Source organism: Propithecus coquereli, unplaced genomic scaffold (assembly GCF_000956105.1).
Source record: "Propithecus coquereli isolate 6110/MARCELLA unplaced genomic scaffold, Pcoq_1.0 Scaffold323, whole genome shotgun sequence".
In the NCBI taxonomy this organism is placed as follows: Eukaryota; Metazoa; Chordata; class Mammalia; order Primates; family Indriidae; genus Propithecus; species Propithecus coquereli.
In genome coordinates, this window is record NW_012148875.1 from 1761211 (window position 1) to 1776649 (window position 15439).

General features: G+C 34.6%; 1 protein-coding gene across 1 annotated transcript in view; it reads left to right on the top strand.

Annotated features, from left to right (window-relative positions):
- The first annotated feature begins 601 nt into the window (after positions 1 to 601).
- LOC105815265 (uncharacterized protein KIAA1109-like) overlaps positions 602 to 15439 on the top strand; it is a 155863-nt gene continuing 141025 nt past the window's right edge. The window contains 9 exon segments of the mRNA XM_012650412.1: positions 602 to 668; positions 2682 to 2799; positions 7169 to 7324; positions 7596 to 7693; positions 8971 to 9149; positions 9305 to 9411; positions 10363 to 10571; positions 13996 to 14223; positions 15059 to 15196. Of these exon segments, the coding sequence (XP_012505866.1) occupies positions 630 to 668; positions 2682 to 2799; positions 7169 to 7324; positions 7596 to 7693; positions 8971 to 9149; positions 9305 to 9411; positions 10363 to 10571; positions 13996 to 14223; positions 15059 to 15196 (1272 nt within the window). The 5' untranslated portion in view covers positions 602 to 629.

Consider the following 15439-nt stretch of genomic DNA (forward strand, 5'->3'; position numbering starts at 1 on the left):
GATTCAGGTATTTGAAAAAAAAATGCCCACAGCAGGATGCATGTGGAACTACCCTGTAATAATGACCATAGAAGTAGTGTTGGTTGAAGGGGGCCTCACCAGGAAGGGAAGTGTAATACTCTAAACTTTTCTGCTTTTGTTGAGAATGGGCTATATTGTTGGGAAACTGTCATTACATGAGGGCTAGATATTGTTTAGAAACTGTTATGATATAGGGAGTGGTTGAAAATGATGAAAAGCGGTACCCTTGAGTCGGTGTAAGAAGAAAAGATGTGGGAGTTGTCTTAAATAAGTGTCTCTATCACTTAGAGAATAGACTTGTAGTTTTGTATGGGAAAGAAAAATCAGGATAGATGTCATGTGGAGTTGGAACTTTCTTCCTTCAGAGGTATCCAAAATGAGAAGGATCACTTACTATATTAGCAAGCTCCCTGTCTTTGAGGTATATTTAAATAGTGACTGATCATTTTCCAAAGATTCCTTCTTTGGGTGGTGGTAGGAGTTGGTTCCAGTCCAAAGATTTTTAATTGTGTAATTTTTTTTCTGGTTCTTAATTTTTATGTTTTTATTTATTAGGTTACACCCCTGCAATTAAAGGACAGCTCTTACACGTTGATGCCACTACCAGCATGCAATATCGGACCCTTTTAGAAGCAGAAATGTTAGCAGTAAGTGTGTAGAATATAATGATAAGCATACTTGTATGAAATACAAATCTGGTTTTAATTTTCTAATGTAAAATTTAAATAACCATGAAATCATCAAATGGTCCATCCTCTAGTTCAAGGACTAGTAAGTGCTCTTGACCCTACATTTGGGAAGAGGAGCGCATTCCCAGTGTATAGACTCCCTTTGGCATCTCTCTGTTGCTCTCTACTTCTAGTGTGGGGTAAGTGAATAAAAGGCAATGATACATATGTTTTTGGCCTTTAAGAAGTTGTTTTTAAAGTCCCAAAACAATAAATGTTGGCGTGGATGCGGAGAGATAGGAACACTCATACACTGCTGGTGGGACTGCAAACTAGTGCAACCTCTGTGGAAAGCAATATGGAGATACCTTAAAGAGATACAAATAGAACTACCATTTGATCCAGCAATCCCATTACTGGGCATCTACCCCAAAGAACAAAAGACACTCTATGAAAAAGACACCTGCACCCGAATGTTTATAGCAGCACAATTCACAATTGCAAAGATGTGGAAACAACCCAAGTGTCCATCAATACATGAGTAGATTAATAAAATGTGGTATATGTATACCATATACTGAGTATATGGTAAAGCTGAGTACTCTTCAGCTTTAAGAAACAATGGTGATATAGCACCTCTTGTATTCTCCTGGATAGAGCTGGAACGCATTCTACTAAGTGAAGTATCCCAAGAATGCAAAAACAAGCACCACATGTACTCACCATCAAATTGGTATTAACTGATCAATACATAAGTGCACATATAAGAATAACATCTATTGGATGTTGGGGAGGGGGGAGGGGGGAAGAGGGGACGGATATATGCATACACAAAGAGTGTGATGCGCACCATCTGAGGGATGGACGTGCTTGAAGCTCGGTCTTGGGGGGGAAGGGGGGCAAGGGCAACATATATAACCTAAACATCTGTACCCCCATAATATGGTGAAACAAACAAACAAAAAAAACAGTTGTTTTTAAACTTTGCTATATAGCTAGACTAAATCTCTTCTAAGATAAAAGATAATTCTTTACTCTATGTTTTCCAGCCCCATTGGATTCTTTCTCAGGGCTTAAATAATGTGATTTATTGTGCCTTTAACATGATGAATAAGGTAAAAGAAAGAAAATCGTATTGATACCTTGGATTGCTCCATATTTGAAACAGAAACAATATGGAAATGCCCATGATTGAAATCGCAGATTGAGGACTCAGTAATAATCAGGCAGATTATTATTTTTTTAATCAGGGACAGCAACAATAATAATAACAAAGCCACTGTGTAGAATGGTTGATATTTAGAGAAGATTCTGTTATATAAGATGGTGCCATAAGGTCCTTAATTACTTGTCTTAAGCATCTTACACATGACGCATATGAAAATTAGGAAAATTTTTCAATTACCAAGAATACATAGAATACCATAAATACATGGTATATAATAATGATATTATTACATACCATTATTATTACATACCATTAAACTGGCATATTCAGCATTTTAGTGAATTCTTGAGCTATTGCTGATAAATAGTGCTGTACAACAGTGCTATTCTTGGGTAGGCAGCTTTTGCCTTTGCAGAAATGCCAAGCTTTTCAGAAATACTAATGTCACTTTGTGTGACAGTATACATTGCAATCTGTCTTCCCTTATCCTGAGCCTCTCACCTAACAGATGAGGCTTAAGGAGAAATTGGGGATGTTGGTTGTTACTCCATTAGTTTAGCTGGAGTGCAGTGTCAAAACTGTAGCCTAATTTGTTGTTCTCAAAGTCTTCTGACTACATTGTGGCTTAATATTTCAAGGAGCTGGATGTAGCCATGGATATTGACCTTTAGCCACATACTGAAATCTCAAAGAGACCTTCTGTTCAGCTCAGTAGGAAAATAAGTTTTAATTACTCATCAGTGTGTGTGACTTCATTTCTAATGCTGTTCACACAATGTCATATTTTAAGCTCTAACATTGTTACTTAACATTTGTTTTTCAAGTTCCATATCAATGCCAGCTACCCCCGGATATGGAACATGCCACAGACATGGCAGTGTGAATTAGAGGTTTATAAAGCCACCTACCACTTCATCTTTGCACAGAAGAACTTCTTTACAGGTAATTTTTTAATGAATATAAATGTAGTGAGGTTTATCACAGTGAACTTATGTATATTCAATAAATTTTGCTTTTAAATTCAACAAAGTATTTGATGACATAATTTATACTTTCTTACTCTTATGCTTCATTTCGGGATGAGGATATGAAAGAGAAAATTTGTAGATAGGCATTTTCTGTACTAAGCCAAACAAGGAAAATATAAGCCCCAAATTGGACTTAGAAGGAAATGAAAGAATTCAATTTAGGCCAGTATCAGTCTAGTGGGGGTAAGATGGGGATGATGAATCAATTCCTCTCTCTTCCTGAATTAGGCATCTACATGGCTTCATTATTTTGTTTTGATTATTGTAATCCACAACACTATATTCAGATAGCTAAATGTTATTTTTATATTTGGAGTTCCTATTTAATCTTTTCTGTTGGCATGGATAGTTGATTGGTGCTATCACTAGTTGGAAAAAAATTCCTTCATTTCTTGCAGCATATTGTGATAGCTGTGCATATTTTGTGGATGTAAGAACTTGTATTGTTAATCTGTGAATAGCATAAATGTTACTACATAAAAATAAGTGGCGTTTATTGAGCCTTCCTCTAAAAAGTTTAGCCCCATAGAGTTTATCTGATTTGCCAGTGTCAGTGGCTACCTCGACAGAAACCTAATCTTTGCTTGACTGCTTGCTACAGTTATCCATCCATCCATCTGTGCAACAGTCATTTATAAGCATCTAGTCTGTGCTGAGTATTATTAGATATTTGGGGGTATAGTGGTGATTAAGGTATGCATGCATAGTCCTATCCTGGTAATACTGCTAGTACAGTGTTGGCTAAATTACTTCACTGTTTAAGCTTCAGTTATCTTATTGAAATAGGGAAAAATTTTCTACCCTAATTTTGCTATTGCTAGAGTTTTGGCCTTTTAAAATGCCTTTTACTGCAATATGTTCAATCACAAGTTTTTAGGATTTGTTTTCTTGTTTGACTGGGAGCCTTCTCTTGGGGACTAGATATAGTGCTTCTGCTTTCCTAGAGTTGTAAACTTCAAGATTTGAGTCAGTGTCCCAGTAATAGAAATTTTAAGAGTTCCTGGCAAGTTAAGCTTTTGCTGGTGAAGCTGAGCATTGATTGAGCGCTTCTCACTTGAAATTTATGGAAAAAAATAATAGCTAAAACTTAACAGTGTGTATTCAGTATCACTTCAAAAAAAAATAGTCCACCACGACCAAGTGGGCTTCATCCCAGGGATGCAAGGATGGTTCACCGTATGTAAATCTATAAATGTAATTTATCACATAAACAGAAGCAAAACAAAGATCATATGATCATCTTAATACATGCAGAAAATGCATTTGCCAATATTCAGCACCTTTTTATGATAAGAACTCTTAACAGAATAGGCATAGATGGAACATATCTCAAAATCGTAAAAGCCACATATGACAAACCCACAGCCAACATAATACTGAATGGGGGAAAATTGAAAGCATTGCCACTCAGAACAGGAACAAAACAAGGATGCCCACTGTCACTACTTCTGTTCAACATAGTGCTGAAAGTCCTAGCCTTAGCAATCAGGCAAGAGAAGAAAATTAAGGGTATACAAATGGGTAAAGAGGAGGTCAAATTATCGCTCTTTGTTGATGATATGATCTTATATCTAGAAAACCCCAATGATTCCACCAAGAGAAGAGACTCCTAGAATTGATAAATAAATTCAGCAAAGGCTGAGGTTTCAAAATCAATGTACACAAATCAGTAGCATTCCTATACACTAACAGTCAAGCCGAGAATCAAATCAAAGACTCAATTCCTTTTACAGTAGCTACAAAGAAAATAAAATACCTAGGAATGTATTTACACAAGGAGGCGAACAATCTCTACAAAGAGAGTTATTAATTACTAAGGAAGGAAATTGTAGATGATGCAAACAAATGGAAGAACATCACGCTTATGGGTTCGCAGAATCAACATTGTTAAAATGTTCGTGTATCCCAAAGTGATTTATAGATTCAATGCAATCCCCATCAAAATATCAATGCCATTTTTTGTAGGTCTAGAAAAAATAATCCTCTGCTTTGTTTGGAACCAGCAAAGAGCCTCAATAGCCAAAGCAACCTTAAGCAAAAGAAACAAATCTGGAGGCCTCACTTTACCAGACTTTGAGCTATACTACAAGGCCATAGTAACCAAAGCAGCATGGTACTGGCACAAAAATAGAGCCATAGACCAATGGAACAGAACAGGAAGCCCAGATATAAAATCATCCCAGGTATTGCCATCTGATCTTTGACAAAGGAGACATACATTGGGGAAAAGAATGCCTATTCAGTAAATGGTGCTGGGAAAATTGCATAGCCACATGTAGAAGATTGAAACAGGATCTATGTCTCTCACCACTCACTTAAATTAATTCAAGATGAATAACAGACTTAAACCTAAGGCATCAAACTATAAGAATTCTAGAAGAAAATGTTGGAGAAACTTCTAGATAAAGACCTAGGCAAAGAATTTATGAAGAAGACCCCAAGGGCAATCTCAGCAGCAACAAAAATAAATAAATGGGACTTGATTAAGTTAAAAAGCTTCTGCACAGCCAAGGAAAGAATCAGCAGAGCAAATAGACAACCTGCAGAATGGGAGAAAATATTCAATACTGTTTATGTAATAAAGGGCTGATAACCAGAATCTACAAAGAACTCAAGCAAATCAGCAAGAAAATATCAAACAACCCAATTAAAAAGTGGGCAGAAGACATGAACAGAAGTTTTTCAAATGAAGATATACTCATTAATGGCCAATAGATATTTGAAAAAATGCTCAGTATCACTAATCATCAGAGAAATGCAAATCAAAACCACAATGAGATATCACTAACCCCAGTGAGAATGGCTTTTATCAAAATGCCCCAAAACAATAGATGCTGGTGTGGCTGTGGAGAGAAAGTAATACTCATACACTGTTGGTGGCATTACAGACTAGTGCAACTTCTATGGAAAATAGTATGGAGAGTCCCAAAGAACTAAAAGTAGACCCACCATTTGATCCCACGATCCCACTACTGGATGTTACCCAAAAGAAAAAAAAGTCATTTTCTGAAAAAGACACTTGTTCTAGAATGTTCATTGCAGCACAGTGCACAATTGCAAAGATGTGGAATCAAGCCAGGTGCCCATCAATTCATGAATGGATCAATAAAATGTGGTATATGTATACCATGGAGTAGTACTCAGCCATAAAAAATGAATTAATACCTTTTGTAACAATCTGGATGGAACTGGAGACCATCCTCCTAAGAGAAGTATCACATGAATGTAAAAACAACTGCCACATGTACTCACTATTAAGTTGGAACTAACCGGTCAGCACTCACATGCACAGATGGAAGTAAAACTCAATGGAAATTATGCAGGTGGGAGGGGAGAAGTGAGGATGGGTGAAACCATACCTAACCTGTACAATGTACACTGCCTGGGTGATGGGCACACTTAAAAAGAAAATTCAGTGAAAGATACTATTTTTAATTTATTAAATATCAAAACAAAGCAAAAACCAGAGACATAGGTAGAAAGAAATACAATGCAGGAGAGGGTACAATGAAGTAAATAAGCAAGCATACATTTCTGGTTGGAGTGTAAATAGATTCAGCTCTCCTGGAAAGCAATTTTGTAATTCATAATAGCCTTGAAAAAATTCCTAAATTTGAACACAAAATTCTGCTTCAGGAATCTCTACTGATATAGTAATCCTGAACATGTAAAATATCTTGTACAAAAATATACAGTACATGGTAATATTACATATAACATAAAAATTTGGAAAGAGTCTACGTATCCAACTCTAGCAAATGGTTAGGTATCCTTGTTAGTGTGGAAAAAAAGGAAATAAAATAGTTAAGTAAATCCTGGCAATCTCTTTAATGAACTGTTATACAAAATTTATGTAAATATGTACAAAATAGCATGGAAAAATATTATATTTGAGTTCAATGAAAAAAGCAACACATAAAACATGTACATACGGGATAGTATCAAAGTCTAAATAGAAAAATAACCAGGGGGAAATGTATCTACAATCTTGGTTATTTATGTGGTAGAATATCAGGTGATTTTTTTTCTCTTTGTCTTCTTAAATTTCACACAAAAAAATAACAGATACATTAAATATATAATTTTTTTGGATTTGGAACTATGGTAAGCATCTGTTTACTGTCAAATTATTTAACTACATCTTAATCATCTTTAAATATTTCAGTATAAAATTTTTTATTTACAAAAGAAAAATTAATTCCTGATGGATACTAAAATCTATGTATTTTGTTTTCTGAATTTCAGTTAACTTTACTTTCTCTCCCCTACCCCAACAATTTTAGATTTAATTCAAGACTGGTCTAGTGATAGTGCTCCAGACATTTTTTCATTCGTTCCATATACATGGAATTTTAAAATCATGTTTCATCAATTTGAAATGATATGGGCTGCTAATCAACATAATTGGATTGACTGTTCCACTAAACAACAGGAAAATGGTAAGAAATTTTTAAAAATTAGTTTAAGTAGTCTCATTAAAACAAATACCAACAAAGAAAATTAGTATTGATTTTATAATTTTAATAGATGCTAGTAGTGATTTTTTTCCTCATTATCTTGTGAGACTCTCAGAGGACTATTTCAGATTTATTGGACTAAACATGTTGCCTTCAATTTAATTTTGTGTAGATGTGCATTCTAGGTAATGTTATGATTTAAACTTTACTGGCATTAAAGTTAATTTACTTTTTCTTCTTCTTTTTTTTGTAGTATATCTGGCTGCCTGTGGGGAGACATTAAACATTGATTTTTCTTTGCCTTTTACGGACTTTGTTCCAGCTACATGTAATACCAGGTTTTCTTTAAGAGTATGTATAATTGGATGTATTGTTTATTCCACAAGGTTTATTAGTATTAAGTTTGATTTCCCAAAGCTTATCTTTACTCTTCTTTGGCTAGCCCATTGCCACCCAAAGGTATTTTTTCTTTGTTCCAGTGTTCACTAGCTTTAGTGTCCCAAAGTTCTTGTTGTTTCTGCTGTGTAATTAACTACCCCTACGAAATTGGGCAATTACAAAAAAATTCCCGAGCTGATTATTTTCTTAGAGCTTATTTCTGATCTCTGTAGCTGGTCTATATGTTAAGAACCCTTTCTAGCTCTAATGTGTACTACGTCTATGAACTAATTTTACACTTTCCTATATGTAGGAATATATGTAGGATTCCTATATGTAGGATTCAACGAATAACCACAAACATCCTTTTTTTTTTTTTTCCTCTGAAAGCCAGCTCTTATGTACTTCTAAGCTCAAAATTCCACGGAACACCTAATTGTAGGGTATGGGCAATCAGTAGTAATTGTAGTATTAATGGTTATGGTGGTAAAACAGCAACAATAATAGGAGCAGATAACACCTATTAAACAATTTTTGTGTGCTAGATAGACACTGTTCTGTGTGCTTTCTGTGTAGCAATTCATTTAATTCTCAGAACAACCTTCTTGAGGTAGTTAGAATTCTGTTTATAGATTAGAAAACTGAGGAACAGAGTTTATGTAACTTGTCATGTAGCCAGTAAATTGCTGAACAGTAGACCTTAGGGCTCCATTCTTTTAACTCTACTATGCTACCTTAGGCATCAAGATGAACAAAGAATAGAAGACCTATAAGGAAAAAAATGAAAGCAAATGAAGATCCTTTGATATGCCAATTCTGAATTATTAAAAGCCAGTTGAGGAAACAAGACTTACTAGAATCAAAGGAAACAATACTATTTTAGAAATTAATAAAAATACAGAAAACATTCCACCTGAACTTATAGTCAATTTTTTTTAAATTGACTTTCATATAAAATTTCCATGGATACCCATGGAAGATAATCTTTTCACTGCTATGTGAAAACTATGCTGTTTCTTTTCCTGATTTTTTTTCCTTTATTTTTCAATCCACATTTAGTTTTAGTCAATGTAACATCTTACTCCAGTTACTTAACTGACTATTCAATGTAAAATCTACTATTTAAAATTTGCTTATTTTTTCTTAAATTTATTTTCAAGGTTGGTGTAGATAGGTTTGGCTGTAAATAGTAACCTAACATATTTATGCATCAATTTTATTACTTTGGATCATTATAAATTATTTTTTAGGGAGAAGATGTTGATCTTCATTTGTTTCTACCAGATTGCCACCCTAGTAAATATTCCTTATTTATGCTGGTAAAGAATTGCCACCCAAATAAGATGATTCATGATGCTGGTATTCCTGCTGAGTGTCAAAGTGGCCAGAAAACAGTTAAACCAAAATGGCGCAACATTACCCAGGAAAAGTGAGTACATAAAATTAGTGACCTAAGTGTTTTGTGTTTATGAGTGGATAAATTATTGTTCTTTCAAAAACTAATTTTATTATCTGTAACTTGTATCTGTATACGATTATAGGAATAAGTGTCTGACTAGAAACTTGGTTTTTTATTCTTCACAGGGCTGGTTGGGTTGAATGCTGGACTGTCCCGAGTGTCATGCTTACAATTGATTATACATGGCATCCAATTTATCCACAAAAAGCAGATGAACAGCTGAAACAGTCATGTAAGTTTTTTTATATAATACGTACTTTCAAACAACTGCTGTTTGAAGACAAAGACACAAAGACACAAAGAAGGAAATAAATTTTTAGAAATGCATTTATTCTTATGACATAATATAAACCTACAATCTTTTAAGTATTTTGGAATAATTATAGCTAACTTTTGAGCATTTACTATGTATCAATGCTGGGCCAAGCAGTTTCCTGGTTTCTTTTATCTCATTTAATTCTTACAACAGCTCTCTGAGATAGATATTATTCTCATCTTAGAGTTGAGAAAATATGCTCAGAGAAGGTAGGTGGTTTTCTCAAGTTCTGTCAAACTAAAAGCTTCAATATGAAACAAGGTGTATGTGAATCTATAAATTTAAGGTGCCTGATTTTGTGAAATGTTAGTTTCTCTAATGCATTAAACAACTATCATATAATTTATAGTTTCCTGAAGGTAATTTACCTTATTACCTTTGTCTTAAAAGGAATTAGAATCAAATGATTTTTTTTTTGGTATTTTTCCGGTAAGTTAAGTTTCAAAGAACAGTTTCTGCAGTTGTTTATGTGTATGGTGACTTGATAATGTCACACTGTATTTGAATAGCTATTTATGTGAAAACAACTTTGTTGTTTAAATGCCCAAGTAGAGTTAAGGTTTAGTTGTGACCCAAATTTATATTGCAGGGACTCAATGAGAGTGTTACTTATGTTAACAGGAACTTTTCACTCATTCTATGCAGTCTGATTTATGCATATCTCTCCATATTTATGAAGTCTATTCTTTGCTTTCTTAATTATTGATCTTTCTGGTCTGCTTTCACTTTATACATTTATGTAAGGATTAATTGATTTCTTATTTGCAAGATAAAATTTTTTAGTGAATACTTCCTTGAAGAACATCTAAGAAGTCATTTGCTCCCCCTCTCAAACATTAATGTTTTCTTTCGCTCAATTTATTCCAGTGTCAGAAATGGAAGAAACAATGCTATCTGTATTAAGGCCAACACAGAAAACATCAGACAGAGTTGTTTCTTCTCCCTCTACTTCTTCACGCCCACCTATTGATCCTTCAGAACTTCCACCAGATAAACTTCATGTAGAAATGGAACTTTCCCCAGATTCTCAGATAACTCTCTATGGACCTCTATTGAATGCCTTTTTGTGTATAAAGGTATGACTTTAAAAAGAACTTACACATTTAAACATAGGCAAAGCAGTTAATTAAAAATTGAGACCATTTGAAATAGATAGTTGGATGATTTGAAGGGTTGAGGATGTATTATGTATGGTGATGGGACTTGGGGTGCTAGACTCAATGACAAAACTGTGTATTAAAAATAGTACTTTTCAGTTCAGCATTTTTTTTCAGCATTTATTATATCTAGAAATGGTGCTAGCTGCTGGAGATAAAGATGATATAGCGTCTATTTTCAATTAGATAAGCTAGAGGAATAGCTAGAAGGATAGATATGTACAAATTTTAATACATTTTAATTAATGCAGCAATAGAAGTACTTGTTATCTGAGAATAATTGATACCAGGAAAAGTATATTGCAAGCGAACCCATTAAAAACAGGAAAATTTTATTATAAATAATGAACAAAGATTTGTTTGTAGCTTCATCTAAAAAATTGGTTTCCATGTTAATTTCCTCCTTAATGTAATCATCGTTCAGCAGAAGGTTGTTTAGTTTCCATGACTTTGTGTAGAGATGAGAGTTTCTGTTGGAGTTGATTTCTCATTTTATTCCACTGTCGTCTGAGAAGATGCATGGTATAATTTCTATTTTTTTAAATTTGTTGAGACATGCTTTGTGGCTTAGGATATGGTCAGTCTTAGAGAATGTCCCATGAGCTCATGAGAAAAACGTATATTCAGTGGTTTTTGGGTAGAATGTTCTATAAATGTCAGTCGGGCCCATTTGTTCTAGAGTTTTGTTTAAGTCCATTGTTTCTTTGTTTATTTTCTGTTTGGAGGATCTGTCCTGTTCTGTCAGAGGCGTGTTGAAGTGTTGAAGTCCCTGGCTATTGTGGTGCTGCTGTTTATCATTTTGTTTAGTTCAAGTAGGAATTGCTTTATGAATCTGGGCGCTCCTGTGTTCAGTGCATAGATATGTAGAATTGATTTGAAGACTAAATTATCGGATATGAGAACTGCTCCACCAGCTCTGTTTTGGTTTCCATTTGCATGGAATATTTTTTTCCATCCCTTCACCTTTGAGTCTAATTGAGTCTTTATGCATTAGATGTGTTTCCTGAAGACAGCAAATTCTTGGCTTGCGTGTATTTATCCATTCAGGCAACCTATGTCTCTTCAGTAGGCAGTCAAGCCATTCACATTTATTGGAGGAATTGATAAATGGTGTGAATTTTTGTTTATCATGTTGAGTAGAACTTTGTTGCTTAGTTTTATGTCTTGAGCCATTGTAGTATCCAGCCTTTGACCTTTAGCTTTTGGATGATTTTACACTGGTGAGTGTCTGTTGTGCTGATCTGTGTGTAATGCTGTTCTGAGTACTTCCTGCAGGGCAGGTCTTGTTTTGACAAATTCCCTCAGTGTTTGCTTGTCTGAGAAAGACTTTATTTCCCCCTCATAAATGAAACTTAGTTTTTCAGGTGCAAAATTCTAGGCGGGGCATTATTCTGTTTGAGAAGACTAAGAATGGAGCCCCAGTCTATTCTGGCTTCTAAGGTTTCAGTTAAGAAGTCTGCAGTTAGTCTGATGGGTTTTGCTTTGTATGTTACCTGCTGCTGTCACCTTGTGGCTCATAGGAGGGCCTCTTTTGTGTTTATTTCAACCAGTCTAATGACCATGTGTTTAGTTTTGTTTTTTTGTTTTTTTTTTTTTATTTCAGGGTATTGTGAGGGTACAAACATTATGGTTACACTTTATGTCTTTGCCTCACCCTAGTGAGGGTTAGAGGCATGCCCTTTCCCCCTACAGTGCTCCCCGTGTCCTTTAATTGTGGATTTACCTCCTCCCCCATCCCCCTAATCCCTGGAGAGTATTTCTGCCATGTGATCACCCTAGTGTTGATCAGTTAGTACCAATTTGATGGCGAGTACAAGTGGAGCCCATTCTTCCGCTCTTGTGGTGTCTCACTTTGGATAATGGGCTTAAGTTTAATACAGGAAAGCATAAGAGGTTCTAGATCACTGTCGTTTCTTATGATTGAGTAATATTCCATTGTAAACATACACCAAATTTTAATAATCCACTCATGGATTGACGGGCACTTGGGTTGTTTCCACATCCTTGCAATAGTGAATTGTGCTGCCATAAACATTTGGGTGCAGATGTCTTTATCATAGAATGTTTTGTGCTCTTTTGGGTAGATGCCTAATAGTGCTATTGCTGGATTGAATGGTATTTCTATTTTTAGCTCTCTGAGGTATCTCCAAATTCTTTTCCACAGAGGTTGCACTAATTTGCAGTCCCACCAGCAGTGTAACATGTGTTTAGTTTTAAAAATTTAATGTTGGCATTTAGCATTTATTTATTTATGTATTTATTTACCTTTATATTTGTATTTAAATTTGTTTGTGGATTCAGGATAATAAGGACAGTTATGAAGATTTCAAGCAAGTTTCATGTTGCATCTGTATTATTAATATTTAGAGGTAGACTGCAGTAGAGAATAGAAGGAAAAGCACTGGTTTTGTGAGTCTGTAGATTTGGGATTTTAATATTAGTCCTCCCACTAATTAACAGCGTGGCTTTAAACCCTTCAACATCCCTTCCTATGAAAAGATATTATGGCCTGATGTTCATAAACTTAGCCAGAAATAAATTTGTCAGTAACCAAACTGCAGCATTTACCAGAATACTTGGTTCAAATATTTAACAGATAGTAACATTAACAGGAATATTTAACAACTTTTGTTTACTACTGAGAGATCAAATAGGTAAAATTTAAATTCCGAATCAAAGGAAGGCAGAAAAATTTAAATTAAAAATAAATTTAAATTCTGATGCAAAAGAAATTAGAATATTAACAGTTGAAATACTTTTGCATTAAAAAACAGGCTGAACCATTAAAAGGAAATTTTTTTCATAACTGTTCATAGCACGTGCTTTTATCTCATTAATAACCAAAATTGAATATTTTTATTAAAGCTGTTAAAACAGTCCTGATAAATATTACAACAGGAATATGCGAATTATAGTATTTACCTAACTGGATTTGGCCAAATTGATTTTCTATGAATTGATCTGCTTTCCCCAAAGACCGTCCCTCAGTATTGCATCAAAACTCTCAGAGGCAAAGATTGAAAACTGTTGAAACATACAAACCATTAAAGGTCTCTTTGAGGACCTAACGTATAAGTTTTTGCTGTAATTGGGGTGGTGTGAAGCTTTATTACAAACTTCTATAACATTTCGTGTTTTTTGCTACAGAATATTTATTTGCTAAGCAGCTATGTGTATGCCTTAAATATATATGTAATTTTTATTTTATTTTAAGGAAATAGACCTGATACTATTTATTAAATACAATAGGTTAGGGAAATGCATAGTTTACAAATTTAGTACTCATGGTGAAAACCTATTACATATCTCTTGATAGCAGTGTGTTTTTTCTTAATATTTATAGGAAAACTACTTTGGAGAAGATGACATGTATATGGATTTTGAAGAGGTTATTTCAAGTCCTGTTCTGTCATTGTCAACATCATCCAGCTCTGGGTGGACTGCTGTTGGAATGGAAAATGACAAAAAGGAAAATGAAAGTTCAGCCAAGTCAATTCATCCACTTACCTTGCGTCCTTGGGATATTACTGTACTTGTTAATTTGTACAAAGTTCATGGGCGTCTTCCTGTTGTAAGTGTTTACATATCAAAATAATCTGGAATATATTATGATATCCACCTAGCACAGGAAACTGTGTGTGTGTGTGTGTGTGTGTGTGTGTGTGTGTGTGCATGATACAGTATACACTTAGAAAAGAAATTCAGATTAAAAAACTTTTATGCTCTTTCACTGTTTTAATTCTAACTTATTTTTCTTCATAATATGATTAATTGATTATCGATGGTTTTACTTTCTATTTTTCTTCTTTCACTTTAGCTCCTTCTTTGCTGTTCTGTGTAACTACCAGGATGTTGTGTCATGACATTGAGTTGTCGCATTTATAATTAGCCTGATGGATATTTGAGGACTTTATATTTTCTTAGCTTTTTATTTCCAGACCCCAGACCAGTTTGGGGCCTTATGGTTGACCTGTTACAGAAAAGTTTCAGGCTTGACCCTAGAGGTTGAATTGTGTGGTTTGGATCCAGCACAGTACCCTGGATGCCTCTAACAATGCCTCTTGGACCTATTGGGGCTGACCTGGAATGAGATGATATTGCTCCAAGAACCGAGGGACTTTGGAGCAGGGCCAGACTGGTTGAGAAGTAGTGACCCTAGAGCGCTGGGCTGCATACTGACTCCATGTCACGTACCTAGCGTTATACAGAGAAGAGTCACCTCTGGTGGCTTAGTGCAGCTAATGTCCATACTGGGGTACAGAGTAGTTATTTTTGTCAGTAAGCACTGTTTTTCCTTTTGAAAAATGAAATTCTCTTAATCATGATAAATGTAATTTTTAGTTTCATATACTTCCTTACTCTTCACTTTTCCTGTATCTTGATTATGGTATTTTGTTTGACTGTAGCATGGAACTACTGATGGTCCTGAATGCCCTACAGCTTTCTTGGAAAGACTATGTTTTGAAATGAAAAAAGGATTTAGGGAGACCATGCTACAACTTATCCTGTCACCGCTGAATGTGTTTGTCAGTGATAACTATCAGGTAATGTGAAAGTGAGATGTAATAGAGACTTAAGAAATTTCCTATTCATATTTATGGAGTCAAAATAATGCGTTAGCTTCTGTGCTTGGAATAAATAGCTCCTTAGAGACTTTTAATTTAACTGTATTAAGGAGTTTCTGCATTACGACCCATTTTTAACTCAAATAAGAAAATTGCTCAGATTTGCTTTTTGTCTAACATCATTTCCATAGTCTAAAATAAATATAAAATAAACAGCAAGTA